At 38.4% G+C, this 26,090-nt stretch overlaps 1 protein-coding gene across 1 annotated transcript; it reads left to right on the forward strand.

The window, feature by feature from the left end:
- Window positions 1-12,632: 12,632 nt before the first annotated feature.
- trpc4b (transient receptor potential cation channel, subfamily C, member 4b) lies at window positions 12,633-21,818 on the forward strand. The gene is made up of 11 exons (XM_034097192.1): window positions 12,633-13,010; window positions 14,196-14,714; window positions 19,160-19,496; window positions 19,691-19,830; window positions 19,907-20,217; window positions 20,319-20,514; window positions 20,623-20,817; window positions 21,050-21,091; window positions 21,218-21,307; window positions 21,393-21,661; window positions 21,728-21,818. Exons 1-11 carry the CDS (start codon window positions 12,633-12,635, stop codon window positions 21,816-21,818), a joined length of 2,568 nt encoding a protein of 855 aa, XP_033953083.1.
- Window positions 21,819-26,090: the final 4,272 nt, after the last annotated feature.

The following is a 26,090-nucleotide window of genomic DNA, read 5'->3' on the forward strand; positions in this document are numbered from 1 at the left end:
TGCTGAGGAGGGAGGATCCTTCACAAACCCTTCATTAGCAGCATAAATCACATACCTCCCTCGATTCTATGCAAATTCCCTACCTTCTTGTCACTGATAAACACCAATTACATGACATTGCATGCTCAGTGCTCCTGCAGTATATTGCTGTATGTTGTTTAACAGGGAAAACAGAAGTAACATCCCATTAAGCAGTTTTTGAAGGTGTGATGGGTGACATGGTATATGTACACAGTCATCACAACAGAGTTGATGGAGTGAAGCACTACACACTGTTGACTCTATCATTGTCATGCAATTGCAGTCAATATAGCCACAATAGAGCTACTCCTCTTGACAGCGTTCACCCTGTAAAGTAACCCACAATGCACTCTTAAAGCATGAGTCAAACTATGTATTTGAGTCATGCAGTTGAATTGTCCTATTTCCTGCTAAGCTGCCTCCTCATCACCCAGGTCCTCCAGGTGTGAGCCGCTTCCCCCAGCAGAACATTCTCCTCTGACTTCTGACAAGCCCAGTCATGATCCAGCCACTCTCCGCGCCGCTCATGTGGATGGTGTTTATTAACAGGACACACACACACACAGACATTGTGCAGCATAGCATGGGAGGTTAAAAAGTGTGTTTATCTTTGCCATGTAAAGTTAGATAAAATTGGTTATAATGGGTCTCTGAAAATGTTGACCATGTAAAGTAATAGTCTTAGCAGGCTTCACTATGGTGTTTGTAATGTTTTCCCATTAACATTAAACTCAACAGTGGTATGCCTTGTGCATAGCTACAGACACAGCTGTTATGCATGTTTGATTTACCCTACAGCCTTATATTAGATGTACACACATAGCAATGCTCCTATGTCAATGTGAAGCAACCCCAAGGCCCTGTTGCCTGGAAAAAACTGACTTCAACTGTGCTCAGTCCCCTCTGATCACTGTGAGATGCTTTTCATTCCATCCACAAATACATGGTGACTCCATTGTGTCTGCACCCACCTATTGTTCCACATTAATGACATGTAAACCGCCTCACAGCCGGCATGTGTTGAAATGGGTACACATAGCTGCCAAAACAAACTGTGCAGTTGAGTTGCACTGGACACTGTTGACAGGGTCCAATTATAAATACAGCCAAGCAAACTGTAAGGCAAAGCCCCCAGGCCTTGACAGCTCCTAGTTACAAGAGAAAATGAAAAAGAAGATGAATAGAATTTTTTGACAGCAGCCATGGCAGAGAGGGAATTGAATCATACCCAAACCTTCAGGCTTATTTTTGAGGTGAAGGGAAGTTTGATGATATTGTCAAATCACATCTATATCAAATGTATTGTAAGTGACCAATCCTTCTTAGAAGATAGAACTGTTGGTCTATAAAGGAAGTGAGGATGCCAATTGTACTCCTGATGTGCTAATTGTTTTAACCAGGTGCAAAGATACATGTTGTGGGTTAGAGGTTTAGGCTGAACATATTGCAGCTCAGCTCTTTTATTACTTTTTATCAGAACAACAATACATGTAGATGCTTTTAGGATGCTCATCCATTTTAATGTGTACTCACTCCCAAGCACAACATATTCAGGGCTGTTTGTTCAGAAGCTCATCGGTTTTTGCTTTCTTTGTGTCTGTTACGAATGGAAGCCATCTTTGTTCTGCTTTGTAATAACTCTGATGACTCTAAAGTCATGATGTCCACCTGATACTTGATGAGTAATGCTGGTTGGACCCTTGGTGTGTTCATTGCAGAAATCTGTAGCCAAGCCAACCATTTGTATTTCTCTGCATACTTGTAGCATAAATCACATTTTTAAATACATGGGGGACTATGACACTTTGGAAAGTGTGGACTGTCTGTGTTTGATAATAAAATGTCAATATCAGAGATGATGTTGATGTCACAGCACTGTTTGTGTCAGTGTTGCTAAAGCGACTCAATTGTAACAATACCTTGGACTTATCAGGGCTATTTCTGTTGGTGGTTTTCCCTGGAGACACTACAACCCCAGCCTCCCTGATCTCATAAGGCTATTTTAGTTCATTATGTCTTTGTCAGGGACAATACTTTTGATGATTGAGGCTGAGAGGTGGCAGCAGCTACTCTGAAGTCCTCCACTATAAAGGTATATTGTGTAACCCATAGAGACACAACGCAGAGCCAACCAGCAGCCATATCCATCTTCCCCCAGCTTATATTACTCTTGGGATTCTACAGATCTAAAAAGGCGACAGAACCAGTCAAGTTTAATCACATTCTTTATGTGTGCTCCACAAAATCCCCAGGTGTTTGGACCATGCATTAAGACATATCGCCTGAGCAATCATTATTGCTTACAAACATAGCAATGCTTATTTAGGTTTATTTACAGAAAATAAATAATTGCTCTGCAGAAAACAAAGAAAACTAAAATAGATAAAAAGAAATCTAGGACAATCGAAAGGAGAGGAAGAACATTTAATTTCTAGAAAAAATGTAGTGTTGGGCACATTAACCTCCACATGAAACAGGGGATAACCTAATGCTTTCATCAAAGGTTTAACTTCACAATGCAGGAGTTCAATCACATAATCATCTTCTAAATAAAAAAAAGGCTTATTTAGTAGTATTTAATGCAAACACTGAAATAACTGAAATACAAATCATTACAAAATAAATGAGTCGACAGAATTTTTTGTTTGTTGTGTAACGACACTAAAGATCCATGTTGTCCCGAAATGCTATGACCATTTTCTGTCATGCATCGTTTTACTTGCAGAAAGGATGCCAAAACATTTAAGCCAGTGTTGTAACACACAGTCACTCTGAACTTTTTTAGATAGTAATGGCTTAATGTTGTTGCACTCTTGTCAGGACACCATTTTACAGAAATACTTTAAAGAGGTACAATGTGTAATGCTGATGCCCAAAAGCTTCTGAAAGTGCAAAAACGATTTTAGGGGCACCAGGGCACTGCCACTGTAATGTATTTCAACTACCCTGACTCATATTAGGGACAGAAGTAAAAGCCAATCAGCAGACATTTAACCATTCATCCGTGACTAAAAACTGCGTCATTGACTTCAGACTTTTATGTTGTTAAAAACTCAAAATCTTTGGCTTCCTGTGGAGATATGGTCGCCTACAGGCCAAAGGTTACATCATGTAATCGGATTGCTGCCAGATACACCGCAGGCCTTCGTTCTCCAGATGAGTTTTAAAGCTGAGAGGCACTTAACATGTTTGCCCACCCCGCGGGTTGAGCTCATTTTCACTGCGCAAAAAAAGAGAAATGAGAATTCACCTGATGGGAGATACTGTGTGCCATCTGCACGTTGTCACAGCAGCAGAAGAAAAATGCTTGTATCAGTTTTTGAATTGACTATTTATAACAAATGGGCACATTGTGTAGTGAATGACGTCCACATTGAGAGGAAATAGATTTTTTTCAAACTAAAGAAAGCCACGAACAAAGATTATTTTCTAGAAAGGTGGAATGAACAGGCTCTCCAAGTATTTGCCTGTAACGGACTTAACAGCTGCATCCTTGCCATTCCTCCATTGTGCATTTTTTTCTCCTTGACCCTTTTACTAAATCAGCAACAATATCATCTAGATGAAACAGAGTACATTCACTTGATGCTCAGGAAAAAGCTGCAGACTCTGCAAATGTGGGGGCAGTAATGCTGTCACTTGGACTGGGTTTCAGTGTTGTCATTGTTATGTTATTATCCAGATTTATTTTTTAGGAAGGGGACCAAGTACATTTTGTTGGATTTACTCTGACATAATACAATGTACTGCCTTGGATTGACAGCGCCTATGTGAGTGCCTATTGTTCCAATTGTCTGGGGAATGTCTCAAATATGTCTTAGTCCCCCTGCCAAGCTGTAATTGACTTAATCTCTCCATTGGCCCCAGTTGCCAAGGTCATCTGTCATCTGTTCTGAGTTAAGTGTTGTTAAAAGGTACGTTTTGTACTTCCTGCATAGATGTGACTTTAAGCTACAGACCTAACAGTGATTTTTGACCCCATTCCCCTCAGCACTACACACAAACATGCACACATCTCCCCTGCTGACAGCTCTAATAAGCACCAGCACACAAACTGACAAACCCTTGCTCATTTTTGTCAGTTGATGGGGAGTTGCTGATCTTATTACATTTGGTAAATACCCCCGCAGCCAGACATAAACAAAACCTCTAACCTCTATGCATCACTCCACAGGAAGCACATTCAGAATCCTGCGCAGTATTGGGACATTATTTATTATTGACGTAATTGTATTTTGAGACAAGAAAACATATATTTGTAATGTTCACTGCGGCATTCAAACATAACTTTTGTAAATAGCATGTACTACAATACAGCTTTATTTATAAAGCACTTTAAAACCTCCAGACCAACAGTCAAATAAACAAAACATACCAAAAATCACACGGCACAGCTCACACACCATAGTACTGTATCATACTTCACTGCCACTGCCAGAAGATGGCAACATTACATTATACATCTAGTGTGTGGCGAAGTATACACTTTAGTGTTGCATCATAAATGTATTATATTATGACAGCTACATGAAGATAGTAGACTACTAATGAATAGTAACAATGAATAATGTAGAACATTGTTATGGTGAATTTGGGCAATTTCCTATCTAATGTCAAGTCCTCATCACACAATCAATGCTTTGGTTTTATTAATCACAAGCAGCCCTGAAAACTGAAATCATCTGTTAAAGAAGTTGTTTGTCTACTTTGAGTAATGGCTAGTGTCACATTGTCAGATATGCAGTAAAAACATATGTATGTCCTGTTTGCAGTATGATCTGGCGATAAATGGGAAAATTAACTGCTTCAAACTGAAATACCATATATGTTCCAGATGTGTTGGAATATGCTCTGGCTGTGTTCTCTCACTACCGAACGACTGGCAGGCCTAATTAGTGCAAGATCTTATTTAATGACTTTCTGCTGCAAGCTTGACTATTGCATCAGTGTTCATTTTCAGAAGGGAGGTTAAAATCTTGCAGATACATACTACATCTAATTGACAGAGAGCTGGACTGCAATGCCACATGAGTTCTTGACCCTGTTTACAGCAATAGCAGACCACCTCATGTGAAGTCTAATCAGTCATGCATACCGCACAACACTGCAGTTGGAAAAATGCATTGATTTCACTGTTGAATATGTTTCATGGTTCTTGTATGCAAGCTATTTGTTGAGAGCTGAAATAAAGTAAGAAACATTCTGCTTAAGCAAGCTAACAGCTCAGAAGAGATTCAACAAAGCCATTAAAACAGAATGATTTTATTTCAAATGTCACACAAACACTGTCAGAGTGCCTGCAACCTCATGTTGGAAAAAATAGGGACTTTTCTTTGGCTTGATAATAAAATCACAGGTTATCTCCATAGACACAATTATAATTAATCATTCTGCCAGCACCACTTAGTAATGCTATTTTCTAATTAATATGAAAGGATTGTGCTGTAAATTTCTTCAGTAACTGCTGGCAGCTTGTGCATCAGAAACCTGGTCCAAAGTGTTGTTCAGTTTTCATTATTTATTATATGCAGATTAAAGACATAAACCCCAAGCGCTGGCACAAGAAAGCGAGAGTCATACTTAAGTAAAATGAAAGCAGTAATTAACATGTCAGGAACAGGGTCAGAGGAATCTTTGGTAATAGCAAGCACCATTAACAAACATGTGGCCCAGTTTTAAATCCTCACTAAACATAAACCTTAGTAGGAAGTTTACTTTACTGTATACGGTATGCTTCTCAAACAGTATCCTTTTACTCAAGGGAAACCTACTTAGGAGATATCTTTCCTCATGGGGTAAACACTCAGTGCCTATAAACAAGCCACAGACTTTAAAAAAAAAAATTGAGCTGCCACCAAAAAGCCGACAGACAGACGATTATATAAATAATTGCATTATTAGTTTAGTAGCCTTACTGTACAAATCTGCGCAGCATGAAACTGATCAGGGTTTTGGCAGAGAAGGAAATGTCTCTCTGCCCTCTAGTGGCAAATGAGGTAATTTCATTGAGTGAATCATTGTTTTTTAGGTCAAGATCAATTTGAGGGTGATAAAACGGTTTAAATCATTTTTGTTTGGGATAGTGTTTTGTTTGCATGGTTCATGAGTGGTAGCTTTGAGTGATTGTGAATGTATCCACAGAGCTTCCTCTTTAGATGCATTATCAAATGGTGCTCTGACTGCCACAGAGCAACACACATTACTGTAAGTCTGGACCAGGAAGAGAAAAATATTGCAATTGAACTGACTTCCTGAAGTCTAGTGTCTGCTATCCCATGCTAAATGTGTCAGAAATAAAAAGAGAGTGCATGAGTTGTTCATACAGTACTGTGTGACATTTACTTAAACAAGATAGTGTTATGGCAGGCATTTCAACCAAGAATCGTTTGATTTAAAACATTTAGGAGTGAAACCATGGCTCTCAGTTTTCAGCTGGAATAAAAGTAAAAGAAAAACCTTTGCACATAAAGACAAATAACTACACAGCAGCTGAAGAGAAACAATGTGCTCGGGGGAAATATTAAAGCATCTGTTCATAGTGTAACAGACCTTTTTTAAATGCCGAACATATATCATATATTGTTCTCAAAAGACACACACATTTGCTATAAACAAATCACCCAAAACCGACAGACATACTTTTTTTTAATTCTCATTTTACCACCTTCAATTGATAAGACTGCAAATATGACTCCTGTATAATTCAGTCAAAAAAATTAACTTCTTTATTTTACTGTTGTATTAACAATTTTTTTTCAATGAGACTAAATACTTTGTTGGCCTTGATGCTTTCTCAGCTAAATAAAACTGTATTCAATTCATGTAGACACATGGAATAAAAAGGGATGGTTAGACGATAGACAAGGCTTGTTCTGAGCAGCCTTTCTAGCTTTCCAAAACTGGGTGTTATTGAAATCAATAAGTGTGTTTTCTCAAAGTACACCTATTTGAAACCTACCCACTGCTGCAAAAGGATTAGGTTCACCTGCTGTTGTTTTTGTTTGTTTTCTTAGTGCAACATTTCGTGTTGCTTGCTTTGTTTTGGGGATTTTTGCTTTGCTAATTGTTTTACTGATAGCTTGTGTTACCTTATAGCTATATCTATAGCTGTTTGGAGTGATTTCTTTAGCTTTTAGCTGGCCCTTGTTTTTGCCTTTTAGCTTTTGCTTTGTGCTATACCGACTATATGTACTTTTAATATTGCATTTTAAGTACATATTTTAAATATATATTGTAATAAAGATCATTCTAACTGAATATGTATTTGTTGTTTTCTAACTAACCATTTTATCTTGCAGCAACCATTTGTTTTGAATATAATAAAAAATGATATTTTAAAACAAGCCTCTGTCCCTCAGTTGACGAACCGGTGTGTCTTGATTACTAATATTACTAATCAAGGTTTTTGGTCAAAGGTAAAACATTGCCTTGTATTTCCTGGGGTGCAAGACCCCAGGTGGTGTTGTCATTCCATTGTCTCAAAATTAATATGATTAATGTTTAAACCCACCCCATCACATCAAGAAGTTAACAATTTCTCATCCCTGGTGAAAATGATACATGATCTTTATCTTCAGAAGTACATTTCTGTGGAATTGGTTCTCAATTGGCTCATTCACAGTGCCTTTTTCTTTCTCTTGTGTTATGTTGCATTGAACTCAGTCTTTAAAGCACTCTGGTATGTGATTACTTTCTGGGGAATTCACCTGTCCCAAACTGCCTGAAGTAAGAAATAGAAAGATTGAGAGGGACCTCCTCAAAGCTTAAGCTGAGCTAACCGGTAGGAAAACAGGTTTATGAGTCGCTTCATGCAGTCTCATTACACTATTCCTCATTGTGGCAGTAAAGTGCTTTAAATGGGGTCTTTTCAGATACAGACACTGCCACACACGTCTAGTGGGTCATAAGGGATGATTGAGAGAGATTATTGTATGAGTTTATTTTCCTTTATAGAAAAATCCCTGTAAATTGGGTATTTAAAGTGATATTGTACAAAATATGTCAGGTTAATAAGAGCTATTAGATCCAGCTGTGTAAGACCATGATAACCTACTGTATGAACAGCTTTTATTGTTTAAATAGGTTATATAATGCATACATAATTGAATGTATGTCAAGTACAAGTATACATTTTATGGCTGCCTTTTCGCTGTAGGCTAAAGCTGGATAACAGAGCATAATTGTATTGATCAATGCACAAACCAGATTGCCTTGCAGCTGTCTTGTGAAGATTGTGGTGTGATAATAGCTGTAGTGATGATAATGATGACGACCGCAAGTCCTGTAAGTGGGAGGCTTTGTTGATTCAAAGGGAGCAAAATGTATATTCTGATGAACAGCTTCCTCTCAGACACATTGTGAATCAGCCAAAATAACACAAAAGCACACTCATTTATTAAGTGCCCAAAACACGCTAATTGCAATGACTAAGTAGAAAAGGAGGAAGTACTGAATGTGAAATCAATCATTATAGCAAAGGCTGGAAACAAAAGCAATGCAGCATAAATGTAATGTATCTGAGAGATGTATGTCAAATAAAACGATTGAACTGAAATCCTTAGACAATAGGTTATCTTAAGTGTCAATATAGACTATGTTAGTTGACTATCTTAACTTTGGTGGCAATATTGGTCAATTTAGTTTTACTTTAAAAAAGGCTCTACTGTATCAAGAACATGTCAACAAAAATGCTGCCAAAAAACCAAAACCCACCACTTATTTAAAGGTGCATTGCCACTATGGGAATTAATTTATCCAAGTGCAAATCTGTTAAATTACTTAAGGGCAAATGTTCCACATGCATGTCCATGTCTCATTAAATAATGACAGGGCCACTGAGTGTTGTTATCCACCCTTATAATGATGTGTATGTCTTCCTTGTCTTTTCTAACAAACATCAAATGATTTATTTTCAATAATGTACAAGTTCTCCTTTGGCATTATGACTAGGAGCCTACTACAGCAGTAGCTACTGCTAGCCTGGGTTTCTGCCTCTTTACATTCTACACCCTCAACTAACTTGAGTCTCAGATAGCAAATATCTTGAGATAGATCTCTCCCTCTACATGTTCTTCAGCACTGCAGTTTACACGTTATTGCCTCTGCCAAGGAGGTTATGTTCTTGCTTAGGTTTGTTTGTGTCTTTGTCAGCGGCAGTGGCGTAGCCACCATAGGGCCAGGGTGGGCCCAGGCCCACCCAGTTTACTCATTGGCCCACCCTGAGAAAGCTTCGGTGTCATTTAATTTATTTTTATTTTTTATTTTTTTTAATTTTTTTATTATTATAAAAAAAATGTATTCACCCATTGAGAATAACCAAGAATTCAAAGTGAAATTCAAGTGAACAAATATCGAGTTTAATTAATGTTGTATGTGTTTTCCTCTGAACCAAACTCATTTACGGTAAAAACTGATTGTTGGTTCCGGCGCGCGCCATAATAACGTGAGAGAGGCAGAGAGCTGCCTGCAAAATAAATGATGGCTCAAAGTTCACTAATGAACTTTGGTTTTATAAAAAAAAAGCCAGACTCCAAGAAGAGCCCCCACTGCCCTCATCTAGCAGCGATCTATACGATCATTTTCTGATAACGATGAAATAGCCCCGCCTCCCTCTCCCCACGCCTCCCTCTCCCCACCTCTCCTGCTGCTGGGCTGCCAGAAGAAAAACAATGTTAACGGAAACTCTGCCGCACTGTTCCCTCGTCCCTTGGAAGAGGCGGAGAGGTGGGTGTTTTTCATCAGCTGGTGGACAGTCCGGAGAGATATACACAGGGTTGGGTTGTAACGGAATACGAAAAATAAAGTATTCTAAAAGTAATCTGCCACCGGTACCGGCGGAAATTGTTGTTAGCTTCTGATGCGCAGAAGAAAAATCTGGCCCACCCTATTTTTTACAGGCCCACCCTAAAGTACATTTCTGCCTACGCTACTGGTCAGCGGGTTAAGAAACTGGACTGATTTTCAAAAACTCTGTGATTCCACTCCTAAGATTAATATGCATTTAATGCAATAGGGAATGGAATGTTCCTGACCATTAATGATTTGCATTCAAAAAATGTTTTATATGTGCAAGAGGTTTCAACCGGGGGGAGTATAGAGCTTTTGAGCTACTGTAAGTGACGTCATCACTTCCTCCCACCTGTCCTTAATCACGTGATTGAGGAAAGTTTGTGTTCGTGGCGTGCATCGGTCGCTCTTATTTCCGGTAGGAGTCACTAGGCTTGTTTGAGACACATTGCGGCTCGGCTCGAAAGTAGACGAGAGTAGCCGATCGCAGCCGGGGGAGGTGTCAAAAAGCTCGTCTTAAGTCGGACAGCTCGGACTCGGAGTCGGCTTGACTGGCTGGGTTTGCAATGGCGGAAATTGCGTTGGCGTTTTTCGTTGCAGATGAAGTGGATGCAATAGAAATGCTCCTCCCTCTTAATGTTTGCAAAACTGATAGGTGGACAGGCTACAAATGATCAGTCCCTTCAGATCCGCACACATGAAGCTTAATGAGCATGAATTGAACAGACCTGCTGCTGTGTTAATTCTTTAGCTGCCACTTTAAGCTTTATGATGTGTTCAACATGGATGTAATTTGATTTAATCTTGCCATTTTAAATGATGTATTCAATAAATAAGGTTAAACCAAATCATTACATTACAATATATTTTATTTTAATGATTTGGTTTAACTTAAAGAGAAACGTTATTGTTATTGCACATATTACAGGTACTGAGACAACGAAATGCAGTTTAGCTTCTAACCAGGTGCAACAAGCAGTGAAGTGGAAAGTAATGAACACAATCTACAGAATAACATATAGAATGAATTGAATGATGAATAAACAGTGGGGATATGAATACACTAGATATCAGCCTGTGAGCAGTATGAACAGTGTGTATGAATATGCTAAGATATATAAAGTATGACAACGGTAAGCAGTATAGTATAAAATATATAGATATTAATTTCATGATGATAAACATTGTGGAACAATGATGAAAAATGGGAATGGATGTGGCGACGTAAAACTGACACAAAACAACAACAAACTTTTGCCAGCCAATGGGAGAGTTTCATCAGCAGCACGTGGTAAAAACCACCAATGAGCGCTCAGCTCGAGATACCAGCGAGCCGTTTCCCATCAAGCATTTCGCTTCCGCAGCTCGTGGAGAGCAACTGCGCCAACTCGCCTCGCTCTCAAGGCTGCGGGCGTCTTTGTCCCACGAGATTTCAAAGTCTCATGTGGGCGAGCCTCCAGAGCAAGTCGGACAAAATGACTAACCATCATGCAACGCACTAGCAAGACGTTGATCGCAACTGCGCAGGTCTGCGCAGGTCTTGCTTGTCTCAAACAAGCCTACTGTTATAGCAAAGTTTATTTGTGGGTTTGCTTAACATGTGTTGGCCTACATTTGGAGGACATATTGATATGTTTAGCTTGGGCAGTTTTATAAAAAGATAATCGCAGTTATTTTCATGGCAACATGACTAAACTAGCTAGCCTTATTACTGCTAACAACCACATGGCACCACCAGCCTCTTAAACAACGACGACACGATTTAACTTATCTAAAAATAAAGATATTTATGTCAATGTAAACTATTATATTTGTATGTAATAGATACATTTTATTTGCAAAAATCTCGAAATAGCTATGACTGTCATATGATACATACTGTATCTAAAACCCTCTTTTGAATGTTACTTTAGTTCATGAATCTTATCTTCTGTGTTTTTAACTAAATTAACAAAGATATGCATTTCTTTAGGAAAAAACCAATGCGTAACCCATTTACTTCAGGAAAACTGACCTGCTAATCGCAAACAGACCTGTTAAACTGTGGTATAGCAGAACAACAAGTGTAAAGCAACAATAGAGAGAAACAGTAAAGATGCGTTTTCATGTCGCGCAGTTGTTGCGACAGGATGCAGCGTGTCACTGTTTATCACCACTTCATCCTTCACTAGTATTGTACAGAGAGGGAGGGCAGAAATATTTCCTGCTTTCCCTACAAACGACGAGAGAGCGAACGGGGTGGGCAGGGGATTGCATGACATGCCAATAAGTTACAATGACTTCAGTGGAGAGTACTAGTGATGAGATGAGGATCCGACCACACAACTTTTCTTCTGACAGCCGCATCCTCTGGTTCTCCGGCCATTAGTTCTGGAGTAAATCTCAACAGGAAGCAACAGGAGGTAGGTAAAGTGTCATTGTTTATGCGCATGGATTTATTATATTTGTATTGTGACAAATGTAGCTTATTTATTGTTGTGATTACTGTTATTTTAAAAAAGAAAAACATTTAAATCAAATTTTAGATGTAGATTATTTTTTAGATTTGTAGATATCTACAGGCAGAATGTTTGGAGTTTAACAGTAACGTGTTTTAATAATGTTTTGACTTTAAAACCAAAATGCATATATTTCATGTCCTAATAATACAATGATTTAAGTTTGACATTTTAAATTAAGTTTCATTTTTCAAATGAGTACAAGATACATTTTGACAGTAATTATGTTCCCACTGTGTCGTTAACGTCACTGAAATAAAATCTAATATTTTCCACTGTCTTTATTTCTCATCTATTCTCAGTTGAGACTGTGATGCTGCAGCAGCAATGTCACAGCTGTATTACCAAACACATGACAACTCTTCATACAGGGACCGCATCCCCCTGCGGATTGTACGGGCAGAGTCTGAGCTCTCCGCCCTAGAGAAGGCCTACCTGGGGGCTGTGGAGAAGGGGGATTATGCCAGTTTGAAACAAGCCCTGGAAGAGGCTGAGATCTACTTCAGGATCAACATCAACTGTATCGACCCGCTGGGCCGCACAGCTCTGCTCATTGCCATTGAAAATGAGAACCTGGAGATCATTGAGCTGCTGCTCAGCTATAACGTATATCTGGGGGATGCCCTGTTGCATGCCATCCGCAAAGAAGTGGTGGGGGCTGTGGAGCTGCTGCTGAACCATAAGAAGCCACGTGGGGAAAAAAAGGTACTGTAGATTGTAGTATTGTTCATTTAAACTTTTGTATTGTCTCAGTCAATTTGTTCATTTTTTGAGAACATCTTTGAAGCAACCTGCTTACACAATTATTTATTTATAAAATATTTGTATTTGTTACTAACCTGTTTGCTGAGATTTTAGAAGGAAATTGCATTACTGAACACGAGTATGGACAGTGACCTTTTCATTCCAGTAAGGTTTGTAAAGTGGCTTCCATTAGATATTTTATTTTTTAAAAACATCCATATCAAAGCTGCTGTGTGATTTGCAACTGCTCCTATGTCCATGTGTATGCAGAAAAAAAGGCAGTCAGTGGAAACAAGTACAGTGTGTGGCGCATTTAATTTGCTTCAATATAAAACATTGTTAGGTGACATGTAAAGTACATATTCAGTTATTTCTGTAATCTGCCTTGAAGCAATTCAACCCTAGAAACACATGTTAGACAATTAAACAATTATGACAATTACAGAGTATGTATATATGTATAAGCTACAGTTAAGTTTATTTTGGAGTTGGAGTAAATACTTTTCTGTAAATACTCCAACTCTCCCCAACCCTGAGGAGAATGAGTGGTTTAGAAAATAGATTTGGAAATTCTTGAGCATGCATTTCCTTTACAGCATATTGTAAGCTATATAATGGCACACGATACGCATTTAGGGTCTATCTCTCGGATTGTATGAAATGGCTGTAGCATTTAACAATTTTACAGATATGGAACAAACATTATACACTATGTGTGCTTACACGTTTCAGCTCTGATACTCTTTGATGTGCTGCTGTGGGTCGTTTTGCCACTGTTTTCAGCTTCTTGACGTCTTTGTAAATGTGGTTGTTCTTTTACGCTGCTGGGCCTCTCTGTAATGGACTGGGTGTAATGTGTATCCTGTCAATTGAAGGAAAAAGAAAAAAGGGTTTAGTTGCCTCCAACCAGGAAGATATTTTGAGGGCAGCTTAACCACATATATTAGCTGTGTGCTTTCTGATGAGATGGTCAGATACACAAGAGAGATGAAATTAGACCCATTCAAACCAGTCGTTTCTGTTTGTGTGCGGGGGTTAGAAAGAGTGTATTTTTCTGTGAATTTCCTGAAAAATGATAGTATAGTGTACATTGATTGTGTTTCATGTTTCTTCATTTATCTATTCCTCTCTTGGCTTTCTCAAAAGGTCCCACCAATTCTTCTGGACAAACAGTTTTCAGACTTCACCCCGGACATCACTCCAATCATCCTTGCCGCCCACACCAACAACTATGAGATCATTAAACTGCTTGTTCAGCGAGGTGTTTCCATACCTCAGCCACATGCTGTGCGCTGCAACTGTGTAGAGTGTGTCTCCAGTTCGGATGTGGACAGCCTACGTCACTCACGCTCGCGCCTCAACATCTACAAGGCCCTTGCCAGCCCGTCTCTCATCGCCCTCTCCAGCGAGGATCCTTTCCTTACAGCTTTTCAACTCAGCTGGGAGCTTGGGGAGCTTAGCACAGTGGAGAATGAGTTCAAGTCAGAGTACGAGGAGCTGTCCCATACGTGTAAACAATTTGCAAAGGACCTCTTGGACCAGACCCGCAGTTCTAAAGAGTTGGAAATAATACTCAACTACCGTGATGACATCGACCCCCTGCTGGACGACAGCACAAATGATCTGGCCCGACTCAAGCTGGCTATCAAATATTGCCAGAAAGAGGTAAGCTCTTTGTTGATTATGATATCTGTATACTGACACTAGTGAAACAAGTACAACAGGGAATAAGTATTACGTTATTTGAACAATATGGTCTAGATCAGTCGTTCTCAACCTTTTTACACCAAGTACGAAGTACCTCCTGGGAAAATAGTTGGCTCTCCAAGTACCACCATATGACCAATGTTAAAATACAGTCTATGCACAGTTCATGCAGGACTCGGAGGCAAATGTATTCATAATAACATTATTTATTTATTGTGCTACATGTACAAAGGGCAGTCTCTCTCTCTCTCTCTCTCACTCATCACTCCCTCACTCACACACGACAAGTGAGAATATAAAGAACAACATAATAACTTATTTTCACACAACAAATGACAACTGTACATACATGTCATTTCCTATATCAAAGTTTGAATGTAGGCCTCCTGCAACAACCTACATCGTAACAGAAAATGTCCTATTGGAAATTCAGTTCCACAATAATAATGAAAGCCTCCAGGAGCAGATGAGCCTAAGGGCTAATAGCTCATCTTCAGTCTGCTGATGTTTGCTATTGCCATTTCTGTGGTGGCAAAGTAAAAAAGAAAAGGAAAAAGATAACAATTAAGGACAAGTGTGTGGTTTTTTAGGTGTTGACCTCGGTCACAGCCTTCTCTCCATCCTTTGCGCAAATGCCTTCTTCCTGAGTCACTTCTCTCCTCCATCACAGCGTTGTGGCTGTGCATATCACTTTTGCGTTGCTAGCGGAGCCTGCGCTTGTGCTCGGTTGATGACTGTCCTCCTCATTCACTTTCGCTGGTAATATTCTCCTCTGTACCTCTCTCACAGCATCATTCAACTTTCTTCTTTCTTTAGCTTGCTGGCAACATTCGCTAATCGTTCGCGGGTAGTATGGTCGTCATTAGCAACGCCAAAAATAAGTGTAAAATTGTTTTCGTTTCTAAATCTAAAAACAACAATAGCCTATTAGAACTTATTTAAACCACAGTTTCAATTATCTCAAGCTTATTTTCATTCGTTGTAGTATTTTGATAGTATGATTTATTTTTGAATGAATGTTATTCAATCAAGCCTCAAACTGATGGCACTTGTCCCTATAGCCTGTTTTAAATTGAAGTTGTCTGAGGTCCTTACCACCAGCTGCTCTTGCAGTAATAAGTAGTGTACCTTTCTTACTGTCCCAAATGTGCACAATGTAGTGACTGCTTTTCGTCTTTTTGTTTACTTGTGTTTTCTGTATTTTATATGTCTGTGTTATGTGTAAGAACGTGTAACGTTGCTGCCTTCTTGGCCAAGTCAACATTGTAAATGAGATTTTGTCTCAATGTTTTCATCTGGTTAAATAAAATGAAATATTAAAAAGAATATATATATTTTTTATGTCAGATTCCTCCACGTACCACGAGCGGGGGTTGGCGTACCACCAGTGGTACGCGTACCACAGGTTGAGAACCACTGGTCTAGATAACAAGAATGGTTCAAAGATGAGTTGTTAATGGCCTGAGATGGGTGGAGATGTGCTTAGGGAGTTTAGGATAACATGTAATTGCCTGGATGGCTCTTAGCAATGCATTACAGTTGCACTCTCAGACAGTCCCATGACAATTGGATAATTGGGGATAATGATGGAATAAGTGATGACCATTTCCCTGAAATACAAACTTATAATATTTTAATTGGGGTGGGATCATTTTACGGTCTTTTACATCGTCTTGAGAGTATGCAATGCCGACTTTCTATCATTTGTTGTGAAATAGAGCCACTTAAAATGTGCATTTTACACATTGGCAGGAACAGGATGAGAAATATGATTAAGTGTTTCATACTGTATGAATCCATAAGTATTAAGTATTATTTTTGTTGTTTAAAATGGATTATATCGACTGATTTTTGCACAACACAGCAACAGGTGACAGCAAAGGAAGCTTGTACAAAATGATTTATACTGCGATGTAAAAAAACAAGCTCAGAATTTTTGTTTTTGTTTCCTGCATAACCGGGCTAATAGTGTAAGCATAGACGGGGTTTCAATGGTTGTCTTTAATTTTTGCCTTCATTCAAATACTACTTAAAGATTTTAGGGTCATGTTGGTATACAGTAGTTGTGTAATATTTGCAGGGTTCAGGCTTTTATCATCTATGCACTGCTCATCGGCTACATTAAGATTTTTTGTTTGCCTTCCGTATTTAAGAGTTTTTGTAGCAGTGTTTTGGCTTTTCTGTTCTGACAAGACAGTTGGTGAAGCGAGAATAAAAGATCAGTGTGACTTTTAGTGTTGGCAACCCTGTGTCATAAATGTCTCCATGGCAAAAGCATTTACAGCTGCACTTCAAGGGAAATGTTTACATGTTGCCTTACCACAGATAGGTGTTACTACTACTAAAACTGGGACTACTACTACTACTACTACCACTCCCACTTGTGAAAATAATGATAACTACCACATACTTATCTGCAGTGAGATTTAACTTGCTCAAGACCTGAATGCTTTAAGACTCAACTTAACTTTGGAAACAGTTTAAACAAGTAAGATCCTGGAGCCATAATTAACATGACAACAAGGCTGCCAAAAGTAGGACAATTAATATGATATAAAGTCAAATGTATATGGGAGTATTCATTGTTTGCCCTGCCTGTCCCTACATTCACAGATGTAGCCATTGAGCAATTGCTGTGTAAATGACAACATAGTATGTTGTGAGTGTAAGGTATATAGACCTCCATGTTCATGCTAACAAACAGACAGAAAATGCACAACCTGTGTAGTTCTTTTTAAGATGCGTTGTAGTGCTGGTGACAAACACAGTACATTATTGTAACATTGTGGTAGATTATTATAATTATGTGGAGTATGTGCTTTTATTTGCTTAGCAGAACTCAAATATTTAGTTGTTCATTATCAAGTTTTATCAGAGTGAAATCTAAAGTGGGATTACAAATCATATCTAATACATTTTATCTAACAGTTGTGCCATTTGATCATGTGCATATAAACTGACACATGTTTCAATTAGCATAATTAATACACCCAATTGAGCCTGCCAATGGGAAGATGCTGTGACGTGGATGGGGTGATTTTCACCTTCCAAAAATGTCCTCAGGAAAAATCGGGCTCTGCCAGATGCCTCCTTTAGCCTTCGGTCATGTTATAACAAGTCAACATCTGAGAAGGACGAATAGGAAGCTTTAAAGAAGTCAGATTCTGTATTATGATGACCTCATCACTCAAAATGTAATGCTATATTATACCATAATGGGAATCCATTTGGCCATAATTTGGTTAAAATTGAATTTACTTCCATCACCATCTGCAGATCTCCAGCAGATGTGTGTATCAAATCTCAAAGTCAATCACTCCTTAACAGAGGATTCAGAAAGATTTTCCAACTTTGACATTTTGTCTTGCATGCTTACATGATACAAGTCAGTTATTAATTTTCTGTCTGACAAGTCACATGTAGTGTTCTTGTGATTGGATGTTGGATAACTAGTGCTTACAATAATACAGACAGCATAAGCAAGTGGTTTGCAGTGCCTCTAACAACACGGAAGAAATAATGTGCAGCAACCAAGCCCTTGCTGTAGCAGAACGAGCCCTGGCAGGTTTTGTCATTTCAAGATCAGAGAGTTCGAATCGGCATAGAAAAACAATCTGTTACATCTGTGAAGAGGATTTATTTGGTCCAGGCATTTCCCAAATGTCTACTTGCACTGCCTGTGCAAATGACCAGTATATATTGAAACAATGCTATACAGACATGCGGTTTACTTGGGGAGGGTTGTTTTTTTACGATTAGCAACTGTAAAATCAATTGTTCTCAAGTGTGGGATTTCCGAAGGATTGTTTTAGAGACTTCTGGGTGTTGTATAGTTGTACAAAAGTTGAAGGAGTTGGCTTGGCATAATTAAGCCCCCTGTAAGGGACAGAGAAGCTTTGTATTTTGAGGAAAAATGTGATCTGAGCTCTTTTACGGTGGTTTAGTGGCAGTTTAGCCTTTATAGAGCACACATTGGTCTACGGGTGATGAACATCACTAAAGCTGATCAAATACACAGTATATACAGCTACTGTATCATGCTTGGTCATAATCATTTTTAAACATTCAATTAATTAAATAATAATAACCACTTTTGTAAGGAGTTTTGAGACCGAAAACTTAACAAAATGCACATTATTGTTCCAGTGAAAGTTTTTAATGAAGCAAAGATAATCCTACAATTACATTTACAAATGTCAACATGGGGCTTTGGGGTGATGATATTAAGTAGATTGAACACCATGATTGACATATAATAAACAGCATTTATGGTCTTGAATAATTGTTTTCTGTTGTTGTCCTAGTTTTTGTAGCCTTTAATTGTATATACGTTATGTTTGCAGGTTATGTATTGAGGTAGCTAAATCTTATTCTGCTGATCCTTGTCTTTCCTTTTCTCTCAGTTTGTTGCTCAGCCCAACTGTCAGCAGCTGCTGGCATCTCGGTGGTATGATGAGTTCCCAGGCTGGAGGAGGCGGCACTGGGCAGGAAAACTCATCACGTGTATCTTCATTGGCCTCCTCTTCCCACTGTTATCCATCTTCTACTTGTTCTCTCCAAAGTGCAGTTATGGCTTATTCATTCGGAAGCCCTTCATCAAGTTCATCTGTCACACTGCTTCCTACATGACCTTCCTCTTCCTGCTCCTTCTGGCCTCGCAGCATATAGCTTCTGGGCAGAAGGACTTTCAAGGCCCACCACCCACCACGGTGGAATGGATGATCCTACCCTGGGTGCTTGGTAACAACACACACTCTTAAAAGACAGCTGTTCGTGTTATCATGTATAGTACTATTGTACATCTGTATATTTGGTAAAAGTAAAACTAAGGGGCTTACTGACCACTGGTTGTTTGTCACACTTTTGTTCCTGTGGACACTTTAAGACATTGTTAAAATCACAAATTGCTTTTGTTGTCTGTTTATCTCTCTAAGGCTTTATATGGACGGAGGTAAAACAGATGTGGGATAGTGGTTTCAAAGACTACATTGATGACTGGTGGAACTTAATGGACTTCATTATGAACTCCTTGTATCTTGCAACAATTTCCCTGAAAATGGTTGCCTATGCAAAGGTACTGTACTGAACTGATGCCTTTTATGTGTTGGTAGTCGATGTATTCATTGTTCTCCTTCTTTTCTTTATTACAGTACAGTGGGCAAAAACCCAGAGACACCTGGGAAATGTGGCACCCGACTTTGATAGCAGAGTCATTGTTTGCCATCGCTAACATCTTCAGCTCCTTGCGCCTCATCTGCCTTTTCACTGCCAACTCTCACCTTGGCCCCTTACAGATCTCACTGGGCCGCATGCTCCTGGACATCCTCAAGTTTCTCTTCATCTATTGTCTGGTGCTGTTAGCCTTTGCCAATGGCCTCAACCAGCTGTACTTTTATTATGTAGATGAGAGTTTGCCATGCTACGGCGTTCGCTGTCCTCAGCAAAACAACGCATTCTCAACGTAAGTAAGAGTCCCTAAATAAATGTTATCCTGACAAATATTAATGTATCTGTCAGTTTTTCAGCAGCACATTGTTTAATGTATTGTTGTTTGCTTTTCAGGCTGTTCCAGACGCTGCAGTCATTATTTTGGTCGATATTTGGCTTAATTTCCCTCCATGTTACCAATGTGAAACCAGACCATAAATTCACTGAGTTCGTGGGCTCCACCATGTTTGGCACGTACAATGTCATTTCCCTGGTAGTGCTTTTAAATATGCTAATTGCCATGATGAACAACTCCTACCAGCACATTGCTGTGAGTGCTTTAGCATACCAATTTTATATTTAACCACACTAATTTGTCTTTTATGCCTTTTCGAACAGTTTTAAATAATTGCTGTTTGTTTTTGATGTTTTCTTTCAGGATCATGCCGATATAGAGTGGAAATTTGCAAGAACAAAATTATGGATGAGCTATTTTGAAGAAGGGGGAACTCTGCCTTCTCCTTTTAATATATTACCCAGCCCAAAGTCGGTTTTTTATCTATGTGGATGGATTAAGACACATTTCTTCAAGAGAACAAGCATAAAAAGGCGTGAAACATTCGAAACTCTGGGGGTAGGGCCTTTTGTTGTGATCTATGTTCTATAGACTGTAAAGTGGCTAAACAATTATTAAGAGCAAATTAAATAACCTGTTCTCTTTAGAAATTGATTAATTTAAGCGAATGAAGTCACTCATTTCATGTACATCATAAGATATCCTATTATCAAAGGGCATGTAATAAAGCAATAAACCCTTAAAAAAAATGTGTTGCAATGTTAATGGACTTTTTCTTTTTGTACTGTAGAGACGTGCAGCCGATAATGTAAGATTAAACCATGGATATCAGGTAGTTATTTGTATTCCATTAAGTGCTGTACAGTTTGGATGTATTGTTATGTGTAAGTCATTTGTGTTCAACTTATAATCATTGAATCTGCAATCATGCTTTACAAAAACAATCTTTATTATTTAGGGGGTTTTGAAGAACCTAGTGAAGCGGTATGTGGCCGCAATGATCAGAGATGCAAAGACAGAGGAAGGGCTGACAGAGGAGAACTTTAAGGTACTGTGCAGTCAAACAAGTTGGTATTATTCATTGTTGTGTTTTCTCTGCTGTTGTTTAATATCTGTCTCTTTGCAATTAATAGGAGCTTAAGCAGGACATCTCCAGCTTCCGCTATGAAGTCCTTGGAATGATGAAGGGTAAACTTCAAGGTGAGGGGGTCACAGGTAACGTTCTAGGCTCCACCTTGGCTTATCCTGGAAATTGTTTCATATATTCTCCCAAATTCCCTAATGATGAGCCAGAACAGAAGCTGAGCCTGTTTGACATCACCGTGCCCACCCTGAAGAGCGCAGCGGCCACCCCCTCCATCACTGTGGGCTCTAACAGTACAGCCAATGGTTCGGTTGTCCCGTCCAGCACAGAGCAGACTCTCAACAAGCTATGCAATACTGTCTCAGATGCTGTGTCCCCCCAGAGACGCAGCAGACTCCCCTCTCTGACATGTGATGAAATATACTCATTGTCCGGGGAAGATATATTGGGAACTGATGGACAAAACCAAGGATGACTTCAGACTGATAAATCCGTTATGGAATTCTTACAGAAAGTGGATAAGGATATTCAGGAGATTGATCATTCCTGCAAAGAACACACTAAGGAAGTGAACAATTGGCTAACAAATAGACGCAAAATCATCTGTGTCGGCAAGTGAGAGATTTTAACCATGAGTAGATATTTTTCTTTTTTTGGACCTATATTCATCCATGAAGCAGTTGAAACCAGTTCATCAAAGAGGATTTATCTCATGTTTAAAAGTTACACTGTATTGAGTGTAATAATCATGTATTCTCTAATATAGTACACAGTATAGTAGTATAATACAATTTCTCACATTATGTTACAAGTATTTCTAAGTACTTGACAAAAGATATGCAACACTATGGAGCCAGGCTAACTTGAAGCTCAGGGAATTGTAAAGCAAGTTAGAATTGTACACAAGAGCCCTGACGACACTCTGCTGCCTATCCTGTCCTCTTTCACTTTCATCTTTCCTCTTACTGTAATATGCAAAATGTATATGACGATAACAATAATATAAACCCTAATGTGCTAACAGTTTTAAAATCCATACTGCAACAAAATAATATAATCCATAAATAATATAAGTGTAGTTGTATTTAATAATTTAACAATTCTATATTAAATCTGCACGAAGTATCCAGTTTATCAATGTAGCATCTAGATTATTTATAGGTTTTGTTGTTTTTTATTCCACCATTACTTCCCTAACCTGTTCAGGGAGAGAGGAAATGTTTTCCTCTAAATGCTTTTGATGGAGCAGAAGAGAAACACAATGCAATCTAGTTAAGATATGTTGTACATGTATTCCTATATGTGTGGTTATTTATATGTGGAATTGTGTAACTTGTAATGTAATAAAACATCTCTGTTATTAAATGAGAATGTTTGTACTGAAGCAGTATTATCTAAAAAGACTAAACAAAGTGTAGATATTACTAACATAAAGACGGCGAGCAAATGGCACAAAGATAGAGTAGGAAAATACTTGTTGAATTGGCCTTTCTCTTGATTTGCTTTCCTGCTGACATCTCTCATCTTGTTTACTGGAGAGAGGATTTAAGTAAATAGTGTGTAACCTTCTCTCTGGCTGTATATACAGTGGTTTGTCTAACACTGTGCACTCGATGCAGAGCTGACATGGACATTCTCCCTCTGAGAGAAGTTTCTCTTCTGCACAGTGACCTATCAGAGGACTAACATTACACCAGGTTCTGCTACACCACCTTGATGCGTGACGATTGCTTTTTTAGAACATTATACATACATTGCCTGTCCATTCGGGTTTAAACTGACTGTAGCTTTTCAAATAGCAGGATTGCCATTTCTGCCGTAATTAATTTCGTAATTAAAACTTGATTTAACTAACAATTAATGAACATATAAGATATGATGACGCATTATGTACAGTCCCAAACTATATTAATTTGTTAAAACTAGCTCCACTTTAACCAACTGCAATATTACAATGCTGCATACATGCTAATACATTAGCTAATAAGGATCTAATGATATTAAAACATAGCTCTGAAAGGGGACATTCAGCATTTTGATTGGATTACCAATTAACTTAGATTGGGAATTTGCAACTTTACATTTAAAGACTTTCCAGGTCTTCCTTTCCAGTACTTATATGCAGAGGAGGAGGTACTCAGATATTGTACTTGAGTAAAAGTAGAAGTACCAGAGTGTAGGAATACTCTGTTACAAGTACAAATCCTTTATTCAAAATGATACTCAAGTCAAAGTACAAAAGTATTAGCATAACTATTGAAGTTTCAAAAGTCAAAGTACTTATTATGCAAATGTATCCATTGCAGATGCATTAAAGTGTTATCACAGCTGGTAAAGGGGCAGCTAGTTTGAATGACTTTACTGCAGGGTCGTTTGTGAATGTACTCCAAGTGTAACTAAAGTATTTTTTAAGTTTTGACTTTATTTCACATTATTAATCCAAATGTTAAAAGTAACTAAAGGAATTCAATTATTGTAGTGGAGGAAAAGTACTTACTCTCTCAAAATTGTACTGAAGTACAGTACTTGAGTAAATACGTAGTTACTTAAGATCACTGCTTATAAGAACTTCAGAACGTGTCACCTCACCGTTCTTTCTTAATTACATATTTAGCTTATGTTTATATGTAACTACTTATCAAGTGCTGTCTACTGATGTATAATATGCATGTACAACACAGACCAAGGCTGCACTGCAGCAGCCAAGGTTCAACTCCGACCCATGTGCCTTTTCTGTTGTCACCTCTCCATCCCCCTTTTCTGTCCCTCTCCAGCTGCTATCGATAAAAGGCAGAAAACTCAACGTAAAAAAAAAATAGGAAAACCTGTGCAGAACTTGCAATGGGAGCTGTATTAATAACAGCTCATGTTTGAACCTACAATCAATAACATTGAGTTTATTTGTGTGACAGTAAATACTGTATACTGCTATACCTAATAGTTATACGCTATTATTAAAGCAGTACATGATCAGTTGTTGGTGTTGTGCTTTTGAAGTTAGGCTTACTGTATTTGCCCAGATAATCTAATGTACACCTTTTATAGCTTGAAGCTCCCAACACTTGGGAGCATGAGGTCTTTAGATTCCTGTTACCATAGCAGCTGAGCGCAAATCATTTAGCAAGAAAAGCTTATTACAGACTGTTGTATGTGTTTATCTGAAGCTCATTCAAATGTGACTTACATTTCCACATAAAGAAGAATACTACCAAGACACAAAGAGAAGAAACTGTAATCAGGATCAATTGTAGCTACTTTATCTAATCTTTGTAACACATGTGGTGTTGGTAATTGGTGAAAGTAACTGAATAGAGAGGGTTAAGATTCAAATTGTGAAAGCATGCTGCATTTTATTATCACTGCCGCGATTTCATCTGTAGATATATTATTCTTTGAAAGTGAGTGCAGAGTCTTCAGTTCCAAAATTGGAATGTTGAGATTGTGAAGTTAATTTATTCCAGTCTTTGGGAGATTTGTGTTCTTCTAAAGGTCTAAAGGTCTTGACTAATCAAGTTCATAAGAGGCTTACAGCTTTCAAAGTATCATCGTTTGAATGTGTTTTGTTGTGGTTTAGCCTACACATACTGTACACAAGCACAGGCAAAGGCACTGGTTCTCAGTCTCAGATATGTGCTGAATTTCGATCCTGGGTCTGTTTGGGGGGATTCTGCCTGTTGTTCACCCTCCATTGACTCCGTTGGCATGGAGGACATTACTTTCTTGCTCACATCTGTCTGGCCTGGAGGTTTAGCAACATGTGGGATATTGTCTGGTGTAAGTGATGCCACTTGGGTATACTATCAGCAACATCACTCACTGGTAAAGCTTAACGACAGATGCACTTTAAGAGTTTATAATCTTTGATGCCATGGGTCATTTTGCTTGTTAGTTAGGTACCAAACGGTTATAATAGCACATTGCAGAGTAATGCATGACAGGTGTGCTCATGCTGTTTTTAAATTGTACCTTATCCTTTTTTTTGTGTGCTTACTGTACAGTATGTGAGCCAATTCACACACTATTAACTTAGTGTTTTGTCTGTAGTAATACTTCAAAGTACTAACTAATCTCAGTAATTATTCCCTCTCCAATGCCATAATGATTATGTGAAAATATTATCCATGAAAGATAGTGATGATGTGAGACTGACTGCCTGCAGTGCAGTCCCTACCACCACTAGGTGGAGCCAACTACACTCTGAAGTATTTATTCAGTCAGATTAAGCAATGGTTCTTTGTTTGCAGTCCAAATATGTTACACTTTAACAGGCAAGATTCATTTGGATCAGTGTCCCATCTGCTCATTTTGTATGTCTCTTTATGTGATAAAATATGCAAAGCTATCATTTGAGACTTCTGTTACACTTTCTTGAGATGTTACATTTAAATCTATTAAATAATAAAAGTAATGTGCCCTGATCAGTTGCCTTATTTTCAATTCAATGCAATCTTCCTTGAGTAAAAGTGTTCCCTGTGATGTGGCTACATGTATTAAAACAAGTGGAATAAACACATTTAGAATGTTTCACCATAACAAAGCCTCTTCTTTTAGCAATGCATATACATGTGTGTGCCTTTTAAATGTGTATTAAAGAAGATTGTCAAAGACATTTTATGAATGTAATGGTGTTCCCATGTTCTTTGTGTTAATGACCCTCCGTAAATTATTTAATATGGGAGATAAACCACTAATTACAACACATTTGAATTAATCACACACACAAGAAAGGAAAAGGCTTGGTAGATAC

Source organism: Pseudochaenichthys georgianus, chromosome 13 (genome assembly GCF_902827115.2).
Source record: "Pseudochaenichthys georgianus chromosome 13, fPseGeo1.2, whole genome shotgun sequence".
NCBI classification, from domain to species: domain Eukaryota; kingdom Metazoa; phylum Chordata; class Actinopteri; order Perciformes; family Channichthyidae; genus Pseudochaenichthys; species Pseudochaenichthys georgianus.

What these genes read in the sequence shown, in the direction of transcription:
- trpc4b (XM_034097192.1), top strand. Translation starts at nt 12,633, where the DNA reads ATGTCACAGCTGTATTACCAAACACATGACAACTCTTCATACAGGGAC. An exon ending in AGCCACGTGGGGAAAAAAAG is followed by an intron (nt 13,011 to 14,195) that starts GTACTGTAGATT and finishes CTTTCTCAAAAG; the next exon opens with GTCCCACCAATTCTTCTGGA. An exon ending in ACTCCTACCAGCACATTGCT is followed by an intron (nt 20,515 to 20,622) that starts GTGAGTGCTTTA and finishes GTTTTCTTTCAG; the next exon opens with GATCATGCCGATATAGAGTG.